Source organism: Hypanus sabinus, chromosome 11 (genome assembly GCF_030144855.1).
Source record: "Hypanus sabinus isolate sHypSab1 chromosome 11, sHypSab1.hap1, whole genome shotgun sequence".
Lineage (NCBI taxonomy): Eukaryota > Metazoa > Chordata > Chondrichthyes > Myliobatiformes > Dasyatidae > Hypanus > Hypanus sabinus.
The window spans coordinates 31,745,389-31,765,468 of record NC_082716.1 but is presented as its reverse complement, the minus strand read 5'-3'; the positions used below and the strand labels follow the sequence as shown (position 1 = coordinate 31,765,468).

At 38.8% G+C, this 20,080-nt stretch overlaps 1 protein-coding gene across 1 annotated transcript in view; it reads right to left on the bottom strand.

Annotated features, from left to right (window-relative positions):
* rad54l (RAD54 like) overlaps positions 1 to 20,080 on the bottom strand; it is a 38,465-nt gene that overhangs the window by 5,135 nt on the left and 13,250 nt on the right. The window contains exons 7-17 of the mRNA XM_059984045.1: positions 19,113 to 19,182; positions 17,404 to 17,692; positions 16,279 to 16,403; positions 14,512 to 14,662; positions 14,131 to 14,257; positions 13,087 to 13,161; positions 10,626 to 10,765; positions 10,258 to 10,368; positions 8,388 to 8,511; positions 2,689 to 2,767; positions 54 to 233 (exon numbers count right to left, since the gene is read on the bottom strand). Coding sequence (XP_059840028.1) covers positions 54 to 233; positions 2,689 to 2,767; positions 8,388 to 8,511; positions 10,258 to 10,368; positions 10,626 to 10,765; positions 13,087 to 13,161; positions 14,131 to 14,257; positions 14,512 to 14,662; positions 16,279 to 16,403; positions 17,404 to 17,692; positions 19,113 to 19,182 — 1,471 coding nt within the window. The remainder of the gene's footprint in view (positions 1 to 53; positions 234 to 2,688; positions 2,768 to 8,387; positions 8,512 to 10,257; positions 10,369 to 10,625; positions 10,766 to 13,086; positions 13,162 to 14,130; positions 14,258 to 14,511; positions 14,663 to 16,278; positions 16,404 to 17,403; positions 17,693 to 19,112; positions 19,183 to 20,080) is intronic.

The window sequence follows — 20,080 nt, the reverse complement described above, 5'->3', positions numbered from 1 at the left end:
CGATGCATTAAGAGCGCCAGAATTGCAACCTTAACAAATCATCAGCTCCTTACCGATAAAAGCCTGTAAATGTAGCAAGTCTTCTTCTGTCCATCTCGCCATATACGAGCCATCGCTTGCTCATCGTTAGCTGGATTCCAGTCTGGATCAAACATGACCAACCGGTTTGCACCAATTAAATTCAAGCCACATCCTCCAGCTTTGCTACTCAACATGAATATAAATTCAGGGTTCTGAAATAATACAAATAAATAGTGAGGCCCTGGCAAGATCCCACTCCACCTCGGTGTTTTTTATTAGGTATAAAATTTGAATTTTACATATTTTCTAAACAAATAAGGCATAAATTTAAGACATTGAAGACCTTCTTGAGGAGAAAGAGACAGGTGAGACTCCCCACCTCATTTTAACCAATTTTTACAGGAGCACATCAAGAGTGTCCTGATCAGCTGCATCTCTGCATGGTACAGGAATTTTAAGGCATCTGACCACAAGTCCTTACAAAGGAAGATCATCAGGGTCTCTCTTTCACCTATTAGAGATATTTATCAGGATTGCTGCATACACTTGTCAATGGTCCCTCCCATCGGTCAACAACCTCTTTGACCGTCTACCAACAGGCAGGAGGAACTGTAGCATTAGGACAAGAAAAGTTAAGATGAGAAACAGCTTCTTTCCCCCCCCAGATTGTAAAACTATTGAACTCTCTGCCACCGTCCAGGTCTTATCACATATAAAGCCCTAATGGTGCTATACTATATACTTTTTAACTTGAATTGTATATGCACCTTATTATTTGTTAATTTATTTGTGGTAATATTAATTTATGTGTTGTGTGAGAGTTATACATAAGCATTGTGCAACTTGGTCTGGAGGAATGTTGTCTTGTTTGGTGAAATAACTGTATACGGTTGAATAATAATAAGTTTGAATTTGAAATTGATTAGTAGAAAGTTGCATTTTGAATCTGAAGCTCTACATTAGAGCTAGGATCTGAGCTAGATGCCCAGATCAGCAAGTAAAGTACAGGCTGTGTTGACAGTTCAGGTAAAAACTTAAAAGCATAGTAACAGCTGTAACCAAATATAATTAACACATACAACATGCTGGAGGAACTCAGCAGGTCGGGCAGCATCCATGCTCTTTTCCACAGATGCTGCCCGACCTGCTGAGTTCCTCCAGCTTGTTGTACGTGTTACTTTGACCCCGGCATCTGCAGCGTACTTTATGTTTACCAAATGTAATTACTTGCCTGATTTATATATGTAAAGGGGGTTTCTTCTTTTTTCTTTGTTACTGTTGGGAAAGGGTTTCTTTTTGTTAACTAGTAGGAATGCTAATTTACTGATACCGAGAATGGTATTCCTTTGTAAACCAAATGGGGATTAATGTTCTTTCTTCTGAGTCTGTAAGCTTTTGTTGACGGGCTTTTGGGCAGATCGGCGCGAGGGGGTCGAGAGAGAGGACGCAATGCTCTAAGCTGGGCGAGGATCGGACCCCAAAGGGGGGTCCGAGGCCGGGAGATTCTCCGAGGGGGGGGGGGAATGAAGCTAGATGTGCTTGGTTGACCACTCGGAGGGTCCTGAGCTGCGAGTCGAGGAGTTCGGAGGGGATCGAATGGTGGCCAGAAGACTTCAGAAATTGAGCTCCAACGGCTGTGCACGAAGTGGTTTGGACTTTGATAAGTTTGGCGCCTTTTCTTTCATTTTCTCTTCATATATACTGTATCGTTATTAATCACTTAGTTATAGTAACCTTTATAAATTGTACTCATTTAATCGCATATGGTGTACTGTCTGTTTTTGGGTGAGGCGGGGACATCACACAGCATCCACACCAGCTGATTACCCAGTTTGGCGGGGCCGAAGGCTGCTCCCCCTAGACGAAATGAGCTGAGCGAGCCTGAGGCGACCCAGGGGGTTACATATACAATGTACATAGCACTATTTTTTTTTTGGTATGGTATTAAATTCTCCATACAAGTGTAGAATGTGCAATTACTCAGAAACATACAATTAAAAGAGATGCCTAATTACTATTTTGACTGAGATGACTTAGTTGAGCTAGATATAGAAATCCACTTTCACAAAACTCTTGTGGTCCAAAAAAAAAATCCTTAAATTTCAGCTGTATCATTTTAAATATGACTTTTCAAGGAATCAATCATAAACAATCACTCAGCAGGATAATCAAGAAATTAGAAGTAATAATTGTAATCATCACACAAATTTAATTTCCCATTAATCACTTTAATGATATAATTTAACATTCTCAGATCCCTAGTAAATTACCCTACTTTACCTCTGTAACTTCCTCTCATCCCAAATCTCTCATACATCTTCATATATCTTTCTTATTCTTCATTTCATTTACTGTGCCGTTTGGACCATTATCAAAGCGCTTGTTACCCCTACATCTCAGCTCAGTGTTTTGAATTTCATACCACATGGGGAAGGGAGCCTAGAGCTCAGGAATCAAAATGAGAAGACAGGGCAGACAGGTGCCAGTGTGAATGGCCCTCATTCTCCATTTGGTGATTGAGTTGGGCTGAGATGTACCAGACTGAGTTTCTCGGTACTCACATCGCTTTAAATTTCAAGCTATGGAGCACACTATATCTATGTAGAGGAATCAGGCATTATTTCAGCTTTTCTTAAACTGTTCTTAAAAGCATATGCTGTCACTTACCGCAGGGTTATTGAAACGTTCCACTATCTTGGCTCTCTTTTTTACTGTCATTGTACCATCCAGTCTAACATAAAGGTATCTGATAAATGGAAAGGAAGTTAAAATTAATTGTTCTTTTAATTATGAGCAAATATTTCATAGTAAATATGAAACATAGTAAATAATTCTCTCTGAAACATAGAATCACATTACCCATGCACCTTCAGGTTCTCTCTATATCACACCACCGACGATATTTATTTAAACCCTCAAACCATTTAAATACAGTCTTTAGATTGTTGTCAACACAAGCATCTTTTTCTCTCCAGGATATCAATGACAAATACCAAAGGGCATGCATTTAAGGTGAGGGGGGGAAAGAGTTTAAAAGATTTATGTGGTTGCAAGTTTCTTTTTAAACAGAGAATGGTAGGTAACTGCAATGTGCTGTGGTGGATGCAGATATGATATAAGGTTTTTAAGCCAGACATGAATATGCAGAGAATGAAAAGATATGCATCATATGTAGGCAAAAAGTTTAATTTGGCATCATGCTTGGAGCAGATGTTGTGTGTCACAGGGCCAGTTCCTGTGATGTACTTTTCTATATTCACACAGTTTCAGGTCAAATGCCACAAAGTCTTAACAACCATCACTGTTAACACTGGGGCAGAAACAGCTTCATAACTAGTATTAATAAATTACAAAATCAGACAGCTTTTCTTTGCTTCTCCACTCTTTCTTCATTTTAGCTATAAATGTCAAAATAATACACCCAACCTTCCTAAAAGGAAAGTTGTGGATTCTATGCTGAATTAGAACACCAAACACAATACAGACCCTTTGGCCCACAATTTTTGTGCCGGCCTTTTAGCTTACTCTAAGATCAATCTAACTCTTCCCTCCTACACAGCCCTCCATTTTTCTACCATCCATGTGTCTAAGAGTTCAGTAAGATCCCCCACAGTATCTGCCTCTACCACCAACCCTGGTGGCGCACTCCTCACACTCACCATTCTCCGTGTAAAAAAACTTACTTTGAACATGTCCCTAAAATTGTCTCCAATCATCTTAAAATAATATCCCCTCATATTAACCATTTCCACCCTAAGAGAAGGTCTCTGGCCATCTACTCTGCCTGCATGTGATCCACCCATATCTATCAAAATGTTTTTTTAATGCCACTATCATTTCTGCTTTCATCACCACCCGACACCCATCACATTCTGAATAAACAACGTGCCCTACATATTTCCTTTGAACTTCCCCCTTCACTCAAGATGCATTTCTTTTAGTATTGGACCACCATTTATTGTCCTTTCCTTATTGCCCTTGAGAAGCTGGTGGTGAGCCATTGCCTTGAACTGTTGGAAGGTACCTTCATCGATCAACACACACACAAAATGTTGGAGAATTCAGCAGGCCAGGCAGCATCTATGGGAAAGAGCATAATCGACGTTTTGGGCCAAGACCCTTCAGTAGGACTAGAGAAAAAAAGATGAGGAGTAGGTTTAAATGGTGGGGTGAGTGGAGGGAGAAATACAAGGTAATAGGTGAATGAAGTAAAGAGCTGGGAAGTTGATTGGTGAAAGAGGGAGATAGATGGCCTTGGAGAACGGGGACATCAAATAGGAGAGGACAGAAGGCCATGGAAGAAAGAAAAGGGGGGAGGAGCATCAGAGGGAGGCAAGACAGGGAAAAGAGGATGGGGTATATGAAGTGGGGTGGGGAGGCAGTACCAAAAGTTCAAGTAGTAGCATGTTCATGCTATCAGGTTGGAAGCTACCCAGATGGAATATATGTTGTTCCTCCAACCTTTAATTTTAACCTGGCAAAATTGTGACAGTGGAGGAGGCTATGGATGGGCTTGCTGGAATGGGAATGGGAAGTGGAATTAATATGAGAGATGGGAGATCCCATTTCTCCAGGCGGATGTAAGTACTCGGAGAAGCAGTCTCCCAACCTGGGTCGGGTCTCACTGATATACAGGAGGCCACGCAAGGAACACCGGACACATTAGGTGACCTCAATGGACTCACAGGTGAGGTGTCGCCTCACCTGGAAAGACTGTTTGGGGCCCTGACTGGTAGTGAGGGAGGAGGCATAGGGGCAGGTGTAGCACCTGTTCCGCTTGCAAGGGTAAATGCCAGGAGGAACATCAGTGAGGAGAGACGAATGGACAAGGGAATTGCTTAGGGAGCAATCCCTGTGTAAAGCAGAAAGTGGAGGGGAGGGAGGGTAAGATGTGCTCGGTGGTAGGATCCCAAGCAACACACACAGAATGCTGGAGGAACTCAGCAGACCATGCAGCATTGATGGAAAAGAGTACAGTCGACGTTTCTGGCTGAAATCCTTCAGCAGTACTGGAGGGAAAAAAAGCTGAGGAGTAGATTTAAAAGATGGGGGAGCAGAGTGAACCACCAGGTGATAGGTGATACCTGGAGAGGGAGGGATGAAGTGAAGAGCTGGGAAGTTGAATGGAGAAAGAGAGAAGGCCATGGAAGAAAGAAAGAGGGAGGAGAAACACCAGACAGGCGATGGGCAGGCAAGGAGATAAGGTGAGGGAGGGGAAGGGGGTGGAAATGGTGAAGCAGGAGGGTGGGGGGGGGGCACTACCAGAAGTTTGAGAAATTCGATCTTCATGCCATCAGGTTGGAGGCTACCCAAATGGAATATAAGGTTTTGTTCTTCCAAACTAAGGGTGGCCTCATCACGACAGTGGAGGTGGCCATGGATGGACATATTGGAAATGGAATTAAAATGGGTGGCCCCTGGGAGATCCCGCTTGTTCTGGTGCATGGAGCATATATGCTTGGCGAAGCGGTCTCCCAATCTATGTCTGGTCTCACCGATATACAGGAGGCTACACTGGGAGCACTAAACACAGTAAATGACCCCAACAGACTCACAGGTGAAGTATCACCTCACCTGGAAGGACTGTTTACTGCCCTAAATGGTAGTGAGAGGGAAGATGCAGGGGCAGATTTAACAATTGTTCTGCTTGTAAGGATAAGTGCTAGGAGGGAGATCAGTGGGGAGGGATAAGTGGACAAGGGAGTCACGTAGGGAGTGATCTCTGCGGAAAGCAAAAAGTGGGGGGGGAGTAAAGATGTCCTTGATGGTGGGATCCAGTAAGAAGGCATGAAAGGCAATGAGGTAATGATGATTTTTCAACATCTCAACCAAAAGACATCACCAGTGACAGTACATTATACCCTCACTATCAAGTTTATTCAAGAGGAGAGATAGAAAGCCACAGGTTAAAAATTCTCCCAAAAAGAGTGTCACCTCTTCACTTCTGGTCATCCAGACTGTGAAGATTGAAGCCTGTGATAAGCATCCTAATCAGTGAGATAAAGAAATGTTGCCATCTGAGGCAATTTGCACCTTTTCAGTAATTTTTACCCACTGGGTATTTTGCTCTTTGTATTAAGTCTGTATTTTAGATTCCAGCCATGTTTTTAAAGCAGCATTTAATCAGGCTTCAGCCTATTGAACAACTGTTTCAAAAACAGGCAAACTTAATTGCAGAGGTAGGATTCAGGGAAATCCTAAACCAGGAAAGAAAGATGGCAAGGTGGAGAAATTTTAGGAAGACAATTAAGAGATACAGAAGACTCTTGTGCTGCAGTAGGGGAAGATGTACATTCCTAGAAATGGGGCATATTGCGATTATTGCATCATTTGCACATACAGCAAGAAACAAGAGTTGAAAAAATTGTTTAAAGGCTATCAGCAGGCAAAGAAAAGGTTTTGTATTTACAATCATCCACAAGTTAATTTTGTCAGAAAATACAGTCACTCAATATGGTAACCACACTTCAATAGTATTGTAATGAACGGTACCAAAAGCATATCACACTGATTTAAAAAAATCAGTGAAAGTGAAGAGAGGAATCTAGTTCTGTCTATGAAGGTTCTCAGTCATCCAGGTCACTGTATACCAAGCAGTAGTAAAATCAAGGCAACTGGACTTGCTGTGTTGTCCAGAAGACACTTTGCCACTCAGTTCTGATCCATGGTGGGTAGTTTTCTGGCTTATAAACTGAGTTGTTTAAAGGTATGGCAATCACATACAAGGGTTGTTGAGAGTTGTAGCTCCTTACTCTCAACTTTGCATGAATGGAGGTGTGAACTGTTGTGGAGACACTGGGGTAAGCATGTTAGGACTGCACTGCAAATAGCTGATAGATGGTGTCATACACCACCCCCTCTGCTCAGGGATGGGTTTTCCTGTTTGACCAAGATGGCTTTCAAACCTCCTCCCTGTTCAAAATGTGCAACAAGAACTGACAGACAGAGGTAAAGCAAAGCAGACAGAAAAACATAGCCATCCCATAGATAGCTGGAGTTCCAGAGAAACTCAAGAGGATTTTCAACAAACACCAAATCCCTGTGTTTTTCAAACCTACAAACACACTCTAACAGATCCAAGGATCCTACATACAAACATACACAGAGCAATATTATATATGCTATCCAACGCAATGAGAACTGCACAAATCTGTATATAGACGAAAAACACAACCACTTCACATATGGGTGGCCCATTGGAGATCTAACACTTCAGGTCAAGACTCAGCTGTATATATACACTTGAAGGATAAAGGAGACTCCTTTGATGATAACAATGTGCACATTTTGGACAGGTGGTTTGAAAGAGGGGTTAAAGAAGCCATCTTTGTCAAACTGGAAAATCCATCCCTGAACAGAGTATGACGCCACCTAGTTACAATGCACTATAAAGAACTCAGCGTTTATAAGCTGGAAAACTACCCACCATGGATCAAGCCTCTCAGATGAGTGGTGAAACATCTTCTAGGAAACAAGTCCAGTTGTTTTAATCTAGTTCTGCCATTCATAGGAAAAAAAATGAATGTACTTCAGATTTTTGAATTTAATATTATGGTAGATTTCTTGTAGTGGGAGTACAGTATCGACATTTTGGATATTCATAACCATTGCACAGTCTGTATTTATTTACTATTTGTCACCCATATAGATTTCATGAGCTATAATATTATTTTGTATCTCACATTTCTGAATAATGTGTTGTGAATTCCGCAGAAATGAAATTCCATTACCCAAATAGCCGTATGCGGGAATTACCTGTAATAGGATGCACATAGGAGATTTGAAAACAAGGTTAAGAATTTTAAAGTTGTGTCATTGCTGGGCCAGGAGTTAATGCTGGTCAGCTCGGATCATTGCTGCATAGGATATGATGAGAATTGGGATATAGGCAAAACTTTACATGAACATTTAGAAATCCATATGTTGATATATCAAAATTAACTTGTGATTTTGTGATGACTTCACACAGAAAGGATGTGCAAATGCTCATCTGAAAACACTTTCAACTGAAGCCCCACACTAAAATTTTCAGATATAATCTACATTAACACTTTAATCTCGATTTCAGTATTACCATCATTCAGTCAAAGTGCTGATCACTATATTAGTGCTGTTGATATTGACAGTACAGATCCCACAAGCACAGAATGCTGTTTAGATTCCCAACCCAGGATGTCATAAAGGCGCAATAAATCAATTCAACTTTATTTACAACCTCAATAGTTACAGCTGATAATCAAATTCTTAGGTTAACTTGTTCCAAAATACCTTGTATAATTTGTCACAGAATTTGCACAAAAGATCATCTTATATCTTTCTGCTGTGGAGGGGCATATCATGCATTTACTTGTAATGCTTGGACTCACCTCCTATCTCTGCAGAGCTTCTCAAATAAATCAAGAGTTTGTGTGTAGTTTGATACCAGAACCACCTTATCAGAGCTGGTACTTCGAGTCATGGCTAAGATATAGTCAAGAATAAGCATTTTGCCTGGAGTAAGATAGAAGTGGATTAGAAGAAAATTTTTTTAAATCATATCATACCACCTGTCACCTAAATACAAAACAAAGAGCACTTCTTAGGATTGCTGGTAAAAACTTCAGAGTTTCCTTGCAACCAGTGATATATTCAAGGTGACTGCAAGCAGAGAACAAACAAGGTGGAATGTATAATGCTGATTATGATTGAAGACAGCTGAGGAAATTTCCTTCAAGGCTATGGCAGAATAGTAGTCTTAATTGGTCCTTTAGGTCAGATGTCAGTTCTGGATAAATTTGCCTTTCAATAATTCATGGCATTGGTTGTTGAAAGCCTTGATCAAATGGTCCAATTGGCCTCTTTCTGTGTCATAATAATAAAAAAAAATCTGTTGATACATTATCACAAAGAGATTAGTATAAATGAGAAGAGTGTTCCCTGGCTGAACTATTTATTTTGAGATACAGGGTGTAACAGGCCCTTTTGGCCCAATGATCTGCACTACCCAGCAGCCCACTATTTTAATCCAAGCCTAATCACAGGACAATTTACAATGACCAGTTAACCTACTGACTGGCAAGTCTTTGGAATGTGGGAGCAACAGGAGGAAACCCACACCATCATATGGAGAGTGTACAACTCCTGAGAGAATGTGTCAAAATTGAACTCCAAACTCCAATGCCCCCAAGCTGCAACAGCATAGCACTAACTGCTACACTACCATGGCCCCTTTATTAAGTAAAAACACATCATTAGCTGTGCCATGTCATATGACGTAGGTGATCATGGTCTCATAACCATGATTGTTCTTAGCAAATTTTTCTACAGAAATTGTTTGTCAGTGCCTTCTCCTGGGTAGTGTCTTTACAAGATGGGAGACCCCAGTCATTATCAATATTCCTCAGCAGCTGTCTGCCCGGCATCAGTGGTTCCTTAACCAGGTCTTGTGATATGCACCAGCTGCTAACACAACCATCTACCAACTGTTCCCATGGCTTCACATGGCACTGATTGGGGGAGAGTGGGGCTAACCTTGTGTGGTAAACTATGTATACCTGTCTGGACACACCTGACTGCTCCTGTGGCTCCTCCCACAGACCCCTGTATAAAGGCGATTGGAGGCACTGCTCCTCCCTCAGTCTCCAAGATGTTGTGGTCTCTTTTGCTGCTAATAAAAGCCTATCGTTCGGCTCCCATCTCCAAGAGTTATTGATGGTGCATCACCTTGTCCATGACCTGCAGGCTAGTGGAGGGAAGGAACGCCTTACATTTCCTTTGATAGAGGCGCATCTCCACCCCACCACGCATAAACTAAAACACTACCCACTGAATTCACCCTCCTAAAGTTGATCCTGGTGGACAAACTAGAACAAAGAAAATTGATGGACTTTCAACACCTGCTCAAATACATGAAGAGTTTAACAGAGTTCAACTTGACAGTGAATTAGCAACAAGGAACATGACAGCAACTACCAGGATTGTGGGGGGCTAACGGAACGTGAAAGGCAACTATTGAGCATTGGTTTGCATGCTGCTGCCCAATACAAACACCAAATCAAACAAGTATACAGAGAGTTTCTATGTAGTTGTAGACAGCTCAATCTAGTGACATTTCTTGATAATAAAGTATTAACCAGCCACTCTAATGGGACAACTGTAGAACCCAATTGAACAAACACAGTTTACACAAAGATTAACAGAAAACATTAGAAGAGGAAAAACTAATTTTGATTCAGAAATTTGGACTTTAAGTTTTACCAGACAACTGAGGCTCCACGGATTTTGTACTGTATCCTGGTGGAAAGAGATCAAGTGCTCCTCGAAATCCTCCTTCACCTTCAACAGATTTCTCATAGATCAATGCTGGGTCTAGACAGACAAACAGAAAAGACAGACTTCCTCATAAAATGAAACTACATATTTAAATTCATCTTGACTTTCTGCTACAAAATAAAAATCAGGCTGGTAAATCGTTTATGACTCATTTAAAATTCTTTTACTTTAAAAAATTTTTTTGGTTCTTTAATAAAAGCTAGGTTGAGGCTTCCCACTAGTATACACTGAAGTACAAAATTGCTATTTTACGAGACATAAAGAAAGACAGCTCTAATTATTTTTCAACTTACGGTTACAAAGTTTCTTCAGCGAGGTAATCGAAGACAGGGAGGAAATGCTTATCTTCCCATTGTGAGCTTGCTCCACTTCTAATGCTGGTTTGGCTTGTTTTAAGAACAACTTGTACAACTCTAACTGCAGGGGAGTGAGTCTGAAGGAAAGAAATGACTAATGTAATTTGACTGAAATGGAGAACATGGTGCAGAACAAAATACATATTAATCTTAATTTGATTTACCCTTATATTGTGGGTAAGGGTTGGGTATAAAAAAAGTGACTGTGATAGAAATATTTTTCTACATAAAAGTTATAAACAAGTTTATTCAACTGGACAAGTGAAATTCAATTAAACTGTCCAGGTTATGATAATAGAAGTTTGAAAACATTTTTGATTTCTGCAAAGCAAAACCAGTAGGACTTAAGAGTGATAAGTCCAATCATTATCAACAATAGAAGATGCTTCTAGTTTAGCCTGCACAAGTCATACTGGTAGAGCTGAAAGTTCCAAATTAATTTGAACCTCCAGCAAAAGTGTTTCTTGAATAGAAATTATTAAACAGATTTCAGAGAAAGTGTACTGGAATGGTGTACAATGTTATATTTTATTAATACCAGCTGTTGTGCTCACATTCAGATTGTCTTTTACCAGCGAAGAATAAAGATTATATTATAAAACAAGACCCAATCTTGTTCAGCTTTCCACTTTCTCAAGAACAAGGATGGGCAATCAACTGCCATATCGCATAAACTTAAAAACAATATGGAAAATTTGAGGAACCTGTTTACATTATTTAATCATTTATACCTAAATGGAGAGCACAAGTTAAAAATATTTGCAGATTACACAAAGATTCATTTCCTGGTTGGCGGCAAAGAGGAAGCATTAGACTGTAGAAAGAAATAGATCGTCCAGTCAGTTAACTAGGGAAAAGGCAACCAGAGTTAAAATCCAAATAAAATGTATAAGGTGATGCACTTGAGGTGTAAAAAGTAAATTAAAAAAGGGAGGCTACAGAATGCTGCTGAAGAGTGACCATAGAAAGTACATCTACAAATTCTTAAATATAGAACAGATCAATACAATTTATAAAAAGTCTTCATTTATCAGCTGAGGCATAGGATGAGGGCTGTCTCCAACACATGTTAATATGGTTAGTGAGCCTGCATTTATTGCCTATTTTTAATTTCCCTTGAACTGAGTGGCTTCATAATGCATTTGGAGTCACATACAGGCCAGCCCAGGAGAAGACATACTTCCCCTCCAGAACAGTATTAGAGAGTCAGATATTTAAAACAATTTGCTTTATGGTCATTCCTACTGTTCTTCTAGTTGCTGTAGTGGGATTTGAACTTAGGTCTCTGGATCTTTAATCTTGTAATTTAAATGCTGTACCATCATTGTGCCTCTTGCTTGAGAAATGTATACATTTCTGCTCAGAACATTACAGGGAAGTACAGTATGATTGCACTCAGGAATGATGAAGCTAGGGAATAAAACAGAACTGCATAAAATGGAATTGTTTCCTTTGGGATTGAGGCAGAAACCTAATTGAGGTATATAGCCTAACTTTGTCATGATGAAACGGTGGAGCAGACTTGATGGGCCAAATTGCCTAATTCTGCTCCTATATCTTATGGTATAAAGATAAGGGGCCTAGGTAGGGTTCACTTATGAGAGGGCTTAAGACCATAAGACACAGGATCAGAATTAGGCCATTTGGCCCATCGAATCTGCTCTGTCATTTCACATGGCTGATTAATTTTTCCTTTCAGCAACAAATCTCTTGCCCTGCCCCAATATCTCTCCATGCCCTGACCAATCAAGAATCTATTAACCTCTGCCTCAAACATACACACAGACATGGCCTCCACAGCTGCCTGAATTCCACAGATTCACTACCCTTTAGCTAAAGAAATTTTTCCTCATCTCCATTCTAAAAGGATGCCCCTTTGTTCTGAGTCATGTCCTCTGGTCTTAGACTCTCCCACTTCAGGAAACATCCTCTCTACATCCACTCGATCAAGGATTATCACCATTTAATAGGCTTCAATGAGGTCACCCCCCATTCTTCTGAATTCCAGTGAAATTAGGCTCAGATCATAAAATGCTCTTCATATGACAAGCTGCTCAAACCTGGAATCATTTTTATAAACCTCGTTTGAACCCTCTCCAGTTTCAGCACATCCTTTCTCAGGCAAGGAGCCCAAAACTGCTCACAATACTCCCAGTGAGGCCTCACCAATGCTTTATAAAGTCTCAACATCACATCCTTGCTTTTATATTCTAGTCCTCATAGATGTAAAATAATTGGCAGAGGGATTAAATGGAAGATGAAGGCATGTGTTTTCATCCAGAGAACAGCTGGGATCTTGAAATCGGTAATTGGAAGACCCTTACAGGCAGAAATCCTTATCAAACTTAGACATTTAGTTGAAGAACTACAAATCTAATCAGGCTGTAAACACTTTTACCTGCAACAGACAATCTGTTCAATCTTCACTGGCAAGTATTTGGAGAGAATATCTGAGGTTCTTCGAATCAAACACCTAAAATGAAGATCGTCAAATGAGGCATCACACTGTATATTATGAAGATGTGAGTGAAAAACATGAAAAGCAAATTTAATTTTTAAGTAAATGAATTCTCAAAAATCAGTATCTCACCACGATCCTTATTTCTGCTCCTGTGGACAGGTTATGCTTACAGTACTCAATATCAGAGGCCATTCATTTTAACCAACTAAAATGATTCTACCATGAAAGTTAAAACAGTAAGATAAAGAAAATTTCAAAGTACAAAGTGATGGAATAGCATATTACCCATAATCTGAAACTCAACTGAAAACTTTTTGCTTATACTTTTATTGACATTGTTCATGGGAGTTGCCATGGACCTAATCTCATTGTTCTCATTTTCTTATATCTATGCAATGTATTCTATCTTATACACACCAATCAACACTCCCTTGATTCATTCTTGCTATACACTTAGGGATTATTCACAATAGCCTGTAAATATATTTTTGGGATTTATAAGGAAACTGAAGCACACACAGGAAACCCAAGTAGTTACTGAAAAAAATCTGATTTTGTTCATTTACAGTCAAACTAAAGAATGCAGCAGCATGCATTGTATAAATTGCTCCATCAAAAACTATTAGGAACTAATACAGTTTTATAATACTGTCATAGTACTGGTAGTGTTCTGTTATATTTATTTATTTAAATATATAATTTGTTACTCAGTTATAATTAGCTTGTCTTTTCAAACTTTTTAAAAACTATTTCCTTGAAACTTTGGCTAATTGGGACATACACTTAATTGGGCCAAAATATACTGGTCCCCATGTGTCCCAATTAACCAGAGTCCACTGCATATACTTTTATTAGGAACTTAGTTTGAATTTTTAAAAAAACAGACTTAGGGAGAATGGTGTGGTTGGCATGGATCATTTGGGCTGAAGGAACCATTTCTGAGCTGTATTACTCAATCATTATAAATACTAGTTGCTTTACCTATTCACAACGCTGATCAATTCTTTCAGCTTCTCCTCACCACACAATCTTTCATTTTCACTCGCATCCGCATCACGACCCTTCAAGATGGGCAATTCAAACCGCTTTTTAAATTCTTGTACAGTCCCTTGAAGATTTGAACAAGTATTAATCTTTATGCAAACTATGATGCAAAGGCCACATGCTGAATATTTAGTACTAGATTATCCTTGGAACTTTTAAGTCTCATCATGTTGAGGACAAGGAAATAAATTTTACAAGCAGTACCATAACCAATTTCCAGCTTCTAGTTATAGGAAGAATTTTACATAAATACTAAACTGCAAAAGTACAATTTTGATTAAATAGGCCTTTGCATATTATAATTAGAAACTAACTTACCCAGTATTCCTGCATTAACAAAATGGACAAGGCTGAAATATTCTAGCAAGTCATTCTGGATTGGTGTTCCTGAGATCAACACACGACGCTTGGCATTCAGATTGTTCAATGCCTGATATGTCTGATTGTCTGAATTCTTCAGCCTATGCCCCTATGATGGAAACGAAGAACAGCAGAGTGTATTAGAAAAGTCCTCACTTCACAAAATGATATCTTTGATTTTGGAAACTTACAGAAATATTAAAATTAATTCAAATTGAAGATGAAAAATTTCTTTCAACTGGTACACTGTATACATTCTAAAGCAGCTATTAAATGAATTTTATAAAGGACAGATAATCCATAGAGCAGATATAGACAATTAAAAAAATATATCCCTTGTAGGCCCTTAAAACTTCTAAAATTTTAACAAATACATTACCCTGGTGTATTACATATACATACATCACATCTTAATACTCTCAGAAATTATTCATAGCTAGTAATTCATAACTTAAATGAAACATAGCTTCTGTTCACAATACAAAAGCATATGCCATAAGTGACCATTAGCGGTCAAAGAATGTGGAATTAACTTCAAATCAAGCAATGCAGACCATTAACTCTGAAATCTTGAAAGGAACAATATAATGGGGAGAAACAATAAGCATTAAATAAACTCATTCAAGATGGATTTGTTTTATAAGCATCAAATAGCTTTACTCAATCTATAATTATCCTGTAATCCTGTTTAACAAGGATATCTGGAATGGGAAATATATGCTGAGAGCGTTAATTAAAACAAAATTTGAAGCGGATGCAAGCTGGTCACAGAGAATAGTTAAAGTTCAAAAAAAGTTTAAAGTAAGATTTATTAACAGAGTACATACATGTAACCTCAGTGTTGAATGGGATTCTTTTTCTGTAGGCATACTTAGCAAATCACAGGATCAATGGACAACAAACTGGCAAATGTAGATACACATAAATGGCAAATAAATAATGAGCTTGAAATAACAATCTAACAGTCCATAAATGTGTGTAGTTATCATCTTTTGTTCAAGAGCCTGATGGTTGAGGGGTAGTAACTGTTATTGAACCTTGTGGTGTGAGTTCTGAGGCACTTGTAACTTCTACCTGATGACAGCAGCGAGTAAAGAGCATGGCCTGGGTGGTGAGGATCTTCGATGATGGATGCTGCTTTTCTAGGGCAGCATTTCATGTCCATAATGGTTGGCAGGATTTTACCTTTGATATACTCTGCTGAGTCCACTATCTTTTGTAGGGTTTTCCACTCAAAGGCATAGGAGTTCCCATACCAGGCCATAGTGTAGCCAGTCACTACATTTTCCACCACACATCTATAGAAGTTTGTCAAGGTTTTTTATGACATGCTGAATCGCCGCAGACTTTTGAGGAAGTAGAGGCACTGTCGTGCTTTCTCTGCAATTATATTTAGATGATGTGTCCAGGACAGGTCCTCTGAGATAATGACACACAGGAATTTCAAGCTACTAACACTCTCCACCTCTGAATCTCCAATGATTACTGGCTCGTGGACCTCTAGTTTCCCTCTTCTGAAGTCTACAATCAATGCCTTGCTCTTATTGACATTGAGTGAGAGGTTGTTATTACATCACTCTGCCAAATTTTCTATCTCCCTCCAGTATGTTGATTCATCACCACCTTTGATACAGCCCACAACAGTGGTGTCATCAGCAAACTTTTATATGGCGTTGAATATTGTTGAAGTGCATGGACACTTCACTAAGTAACAGGACAGTTTACCTCATCACAGATGACTAAACCAACAGGACCTCTGCAAAGCACATCAGCATGTAATCGGAACGTCTCGTAAGAAATTATTAGGATTGGCGTTTGAATCCGCAATCCGTGTTGGCTCATAAACATGGCTGTATAGGGTGGAAGAAGATGAAGAAATAAATCTCAGAACAAGTTCCAATATAAAGCAGTAAGTTACAATGATGGGCTGTTAACTGTGGTTTATGACTAAATTTTCTCCTGCATATTATGTTTTATAATTTCTGTCGGCCATAAACTAAAGCACACCCTGATCAGTGCACACTGTACTCTATCCCACACCAAGTATGAATACCTGCACCTTGCCCTTGATTCTCCAGCACCACAAGTTTTATATTTTTTGCTGGTATGTCTAAACTCATTGGCTTCACTCCTCACTGCTTATGCAAGCTTCTCCTGCCTGGAAGTCTCACTCTGAGCACTCTCTTCTTCTGTCCATTAAATAACAGCCAAACAAGATTTTCCTGCACACTTCAGAAAGACTGATAGGATCAGAGGGAAGCCAGGAGCTTTGTTTCACATGTTATATATAAAGTCATGACCAATAATATATTGTTCCATTGAAGTTCAGCTGAGATTACTTGCAATTTCTCAAAGAGATTGATGGCTGCACATAAAAAAAGTCTGCTCAAGGCAAGGCTCTGAACAGACCAAGCACATTATACTTGTAATAAAGGAGGGAGTTCATAGGAGAACTTAACATCTAAACCTGTAATCTTACAGTTCTTTTAAGGCCACAATTAAGTCAGTAGGCACCAAATAGAAATCCAGCTTATCCAGTTCACTTCAACTTTAGCCAAAAAATCCACTCCAATGTTACAAGGTAGAAATTTCATCATCTGAATTTTTTGGCAATTTGACATCAATTTTCCAAAGTACATTTTCTCACTGCAGCTTTGCAAAAAAAAACATTGATCGGCTTGTTGAAGCCTAATGCTTCAACTGAAAAAAAGAGTAAACTCTTAGTACCAAATTTAAATGATAACTGAGATTATATGTTCAAACACTGGGGAGGTGCTTATAAATATAAACCTTATATACGAAACAAACCAAGCAAATGAAAATTGTACAAAGCAGTTTTAATTTACTTACCCAGTTTCTTGTCTATCTCTGCTTTAGTTCCTCCATCAATAGCCAGGGACTGTAATTTCCCTGCCAGCCACTTCTCCACCTCATTATACCAGTTTTTTACTAAACTGGATGGAGTCACAACAATAACTTTTCCGATCTCTGGCTTGGCTTCAGGGCTTTGTCGCAAGAGTGTCCACATTAGTGAAATACACTGCAAAGTCTTGCCCAGTCCCATCTCATCTGCCATAATACAGCCATAGCCATCCACAATTCGTCGACCCGTCACACAGTCCCACATGAACTTCACACCCTGAAAGACAAAAGAACTACCTTCAAAGGAGATGAAAACAGAAAATTACATAGATAACGTGGGAGGATACAATAGCTTATATTCATGGTTTTAAACATACCTTAATTGTGTCTAACCAGAAACACTAACGGGAAGCTACATCTTTCCTGCTTATGGAGTGAAAATATATAGTGTCATTCCCACTACGTTTGGTACATCCACTAGTAACAGACCACAAACTGCGTCAACATGAATTTACAAGAAGTTTCTCCATAGACTTTGTTTTAAATTATGCAGTAATTATTCACAAACACCTCTGCTTCAAGATACTAAATAAATTTGGTTTGTCCCTCCCCCAATCCTTACCAATTTTTAATCAATGCACTCTTGGAAGCATCTAATCTCAATACAACTGCTCTTCCTATGACCACAAGAAACTGCAGTGGCGACACAGTTCAACACATCATGGAAACTAGCCTCCCCTCTACGGACTCTGTATATACTTTTCATTGTCTCAGTAAAAAACAGCCAGCATAATCCAAGACCACTCCAGACATTCTCTCTTCTCCCCTCTCCCAACAGGCAGAGGATACAAAAGCCTGAAAGCATGCACCACCAGACTGAAGACCAGTTTCTACCTCATTGTTATTAGACTCTGAATGGTTCCCTCGTATGCTAAGATAGACTCTTGACCTCCCAGTCTAGCTCATTATGATCTTCCATCTTGTCCACCTGCACTACTTTCTCCGTAGCCATTACAATTTATTCTGCATTCTATTCTGCCTTGTACTACCTCAATCGAATGAATTGATCTGGTTGAATAGCATGCAAGAAAACCTTTTCACTCTACCTCAATACGGGTTACAATAATAAATCAACGCCAATTTAAATTGCTGAGTTTTCTTTTTAAAACTAGAATGATTCCCCTCATTTTTCTCCATCTATGATCTCACTGATCTTTTGAAGGCAAATAGACACAATGGGCACATTGTTTCTGGTAACATGTTCCACGTGACATCCAGATTCTCAGGAAATCGAGATCAATCTACATCAGGTCCTTCAATTATTCTTCTCTCTGGCAAGCAGGAAACTACCATTCTGCACCTGTATATGGTGGCATACCCAAGATCAGGAACTCTGTTTGGAGAAGCTCTAGATTATACTAGATTTAAACCAAATGCCAACCTGAAATGCGCCACCACAACTTTATCTTTCTCCATTCACATTCCACCACCATTTCTGCACTGTTAATGGAAAGGGGTGAGCAGGGAGCCTCTTAAATTAGTTCTGTCTGTTTCGCCTGATTTGAGGGCTTGCCTAAATTTTTTTAAAAATTAATGCAATAGTTACATTGGAATGTCACAGCAAAAACAAAATCCTATAGCTTTCTCAGTAATAAATTACATTAAAAACTTAACAAAGAGCATACTACTAAACCCACCTCTCTTTGATGAGGTCGTAGGACAGAAGACAGGATCGGATCTACCACCACATGTACTGGAAGTTTATCTCTAAAGGAAGAAGAACATTCAAAATCAGAAATACCTATGCATATGAAGCTGAGTTATTTTGGTATGAATATGCCAGTCATTCCCCGACATGTATTACAAATTTACCCAATATTGAGTTATAGTGCACTGTCGATTTAGTTTTTTTGGGATTTAAAAAAATATTATTTCCTAATTACCAGCTAATTTCCAAAATCCCTGAAAAGAGTTTTGAAATATTTCTCCAGTTGTATGATCTTTTATTTAGATTCCTCTTTTTACATTACTTAAAAAAACATAATTCTTTAAAATTAGCTCATTTACATAATCCCATCTGGATGAACTGTAATTTTCCTGTTCTCACTCTTGGCAGTCTAAAAGTCATTTTTAATGAATATTCAATCATTTACTTATACAAGTTTCAAACAGAAGGAATTATATATACTCCTTGCACAGCAGACAAGTGAAAATTTCAATATTGTTACTGAGTTAATGAACTAACTAAATCTCTAGGCCTAAGATCAAAATGAAAGCCATCTTTGACGCAACTTCCACCAATTTTATCAGCAACAAAACAATGTTTTGTTTAGATTTCTCTTTTTATATTATTTTAACAAAACAATGTTTTGTTGTGTGCAAAGTTTTGCATTAGGAATCTATTAGGTGTTACAAAAACTAAAAATTGTATGTACTTCCCAGATTTATGTTTCCACTCCTAAACTCACAAATTCAGATTCAGTTTATTGTTTTGATTCAGTTTATTGTTTTGTTTCAGTTTATTGTTCAGATTCAGTTTAACCACAAATGCAATGCAGTTAAAAAATGAGACAACGTTCCCCCAGAATTATATCAAAAGCATATGACAAAACAGACTACACTAGAAAACCCACATAACGTTTGGCAATCCCCAATCCAAAGTCCG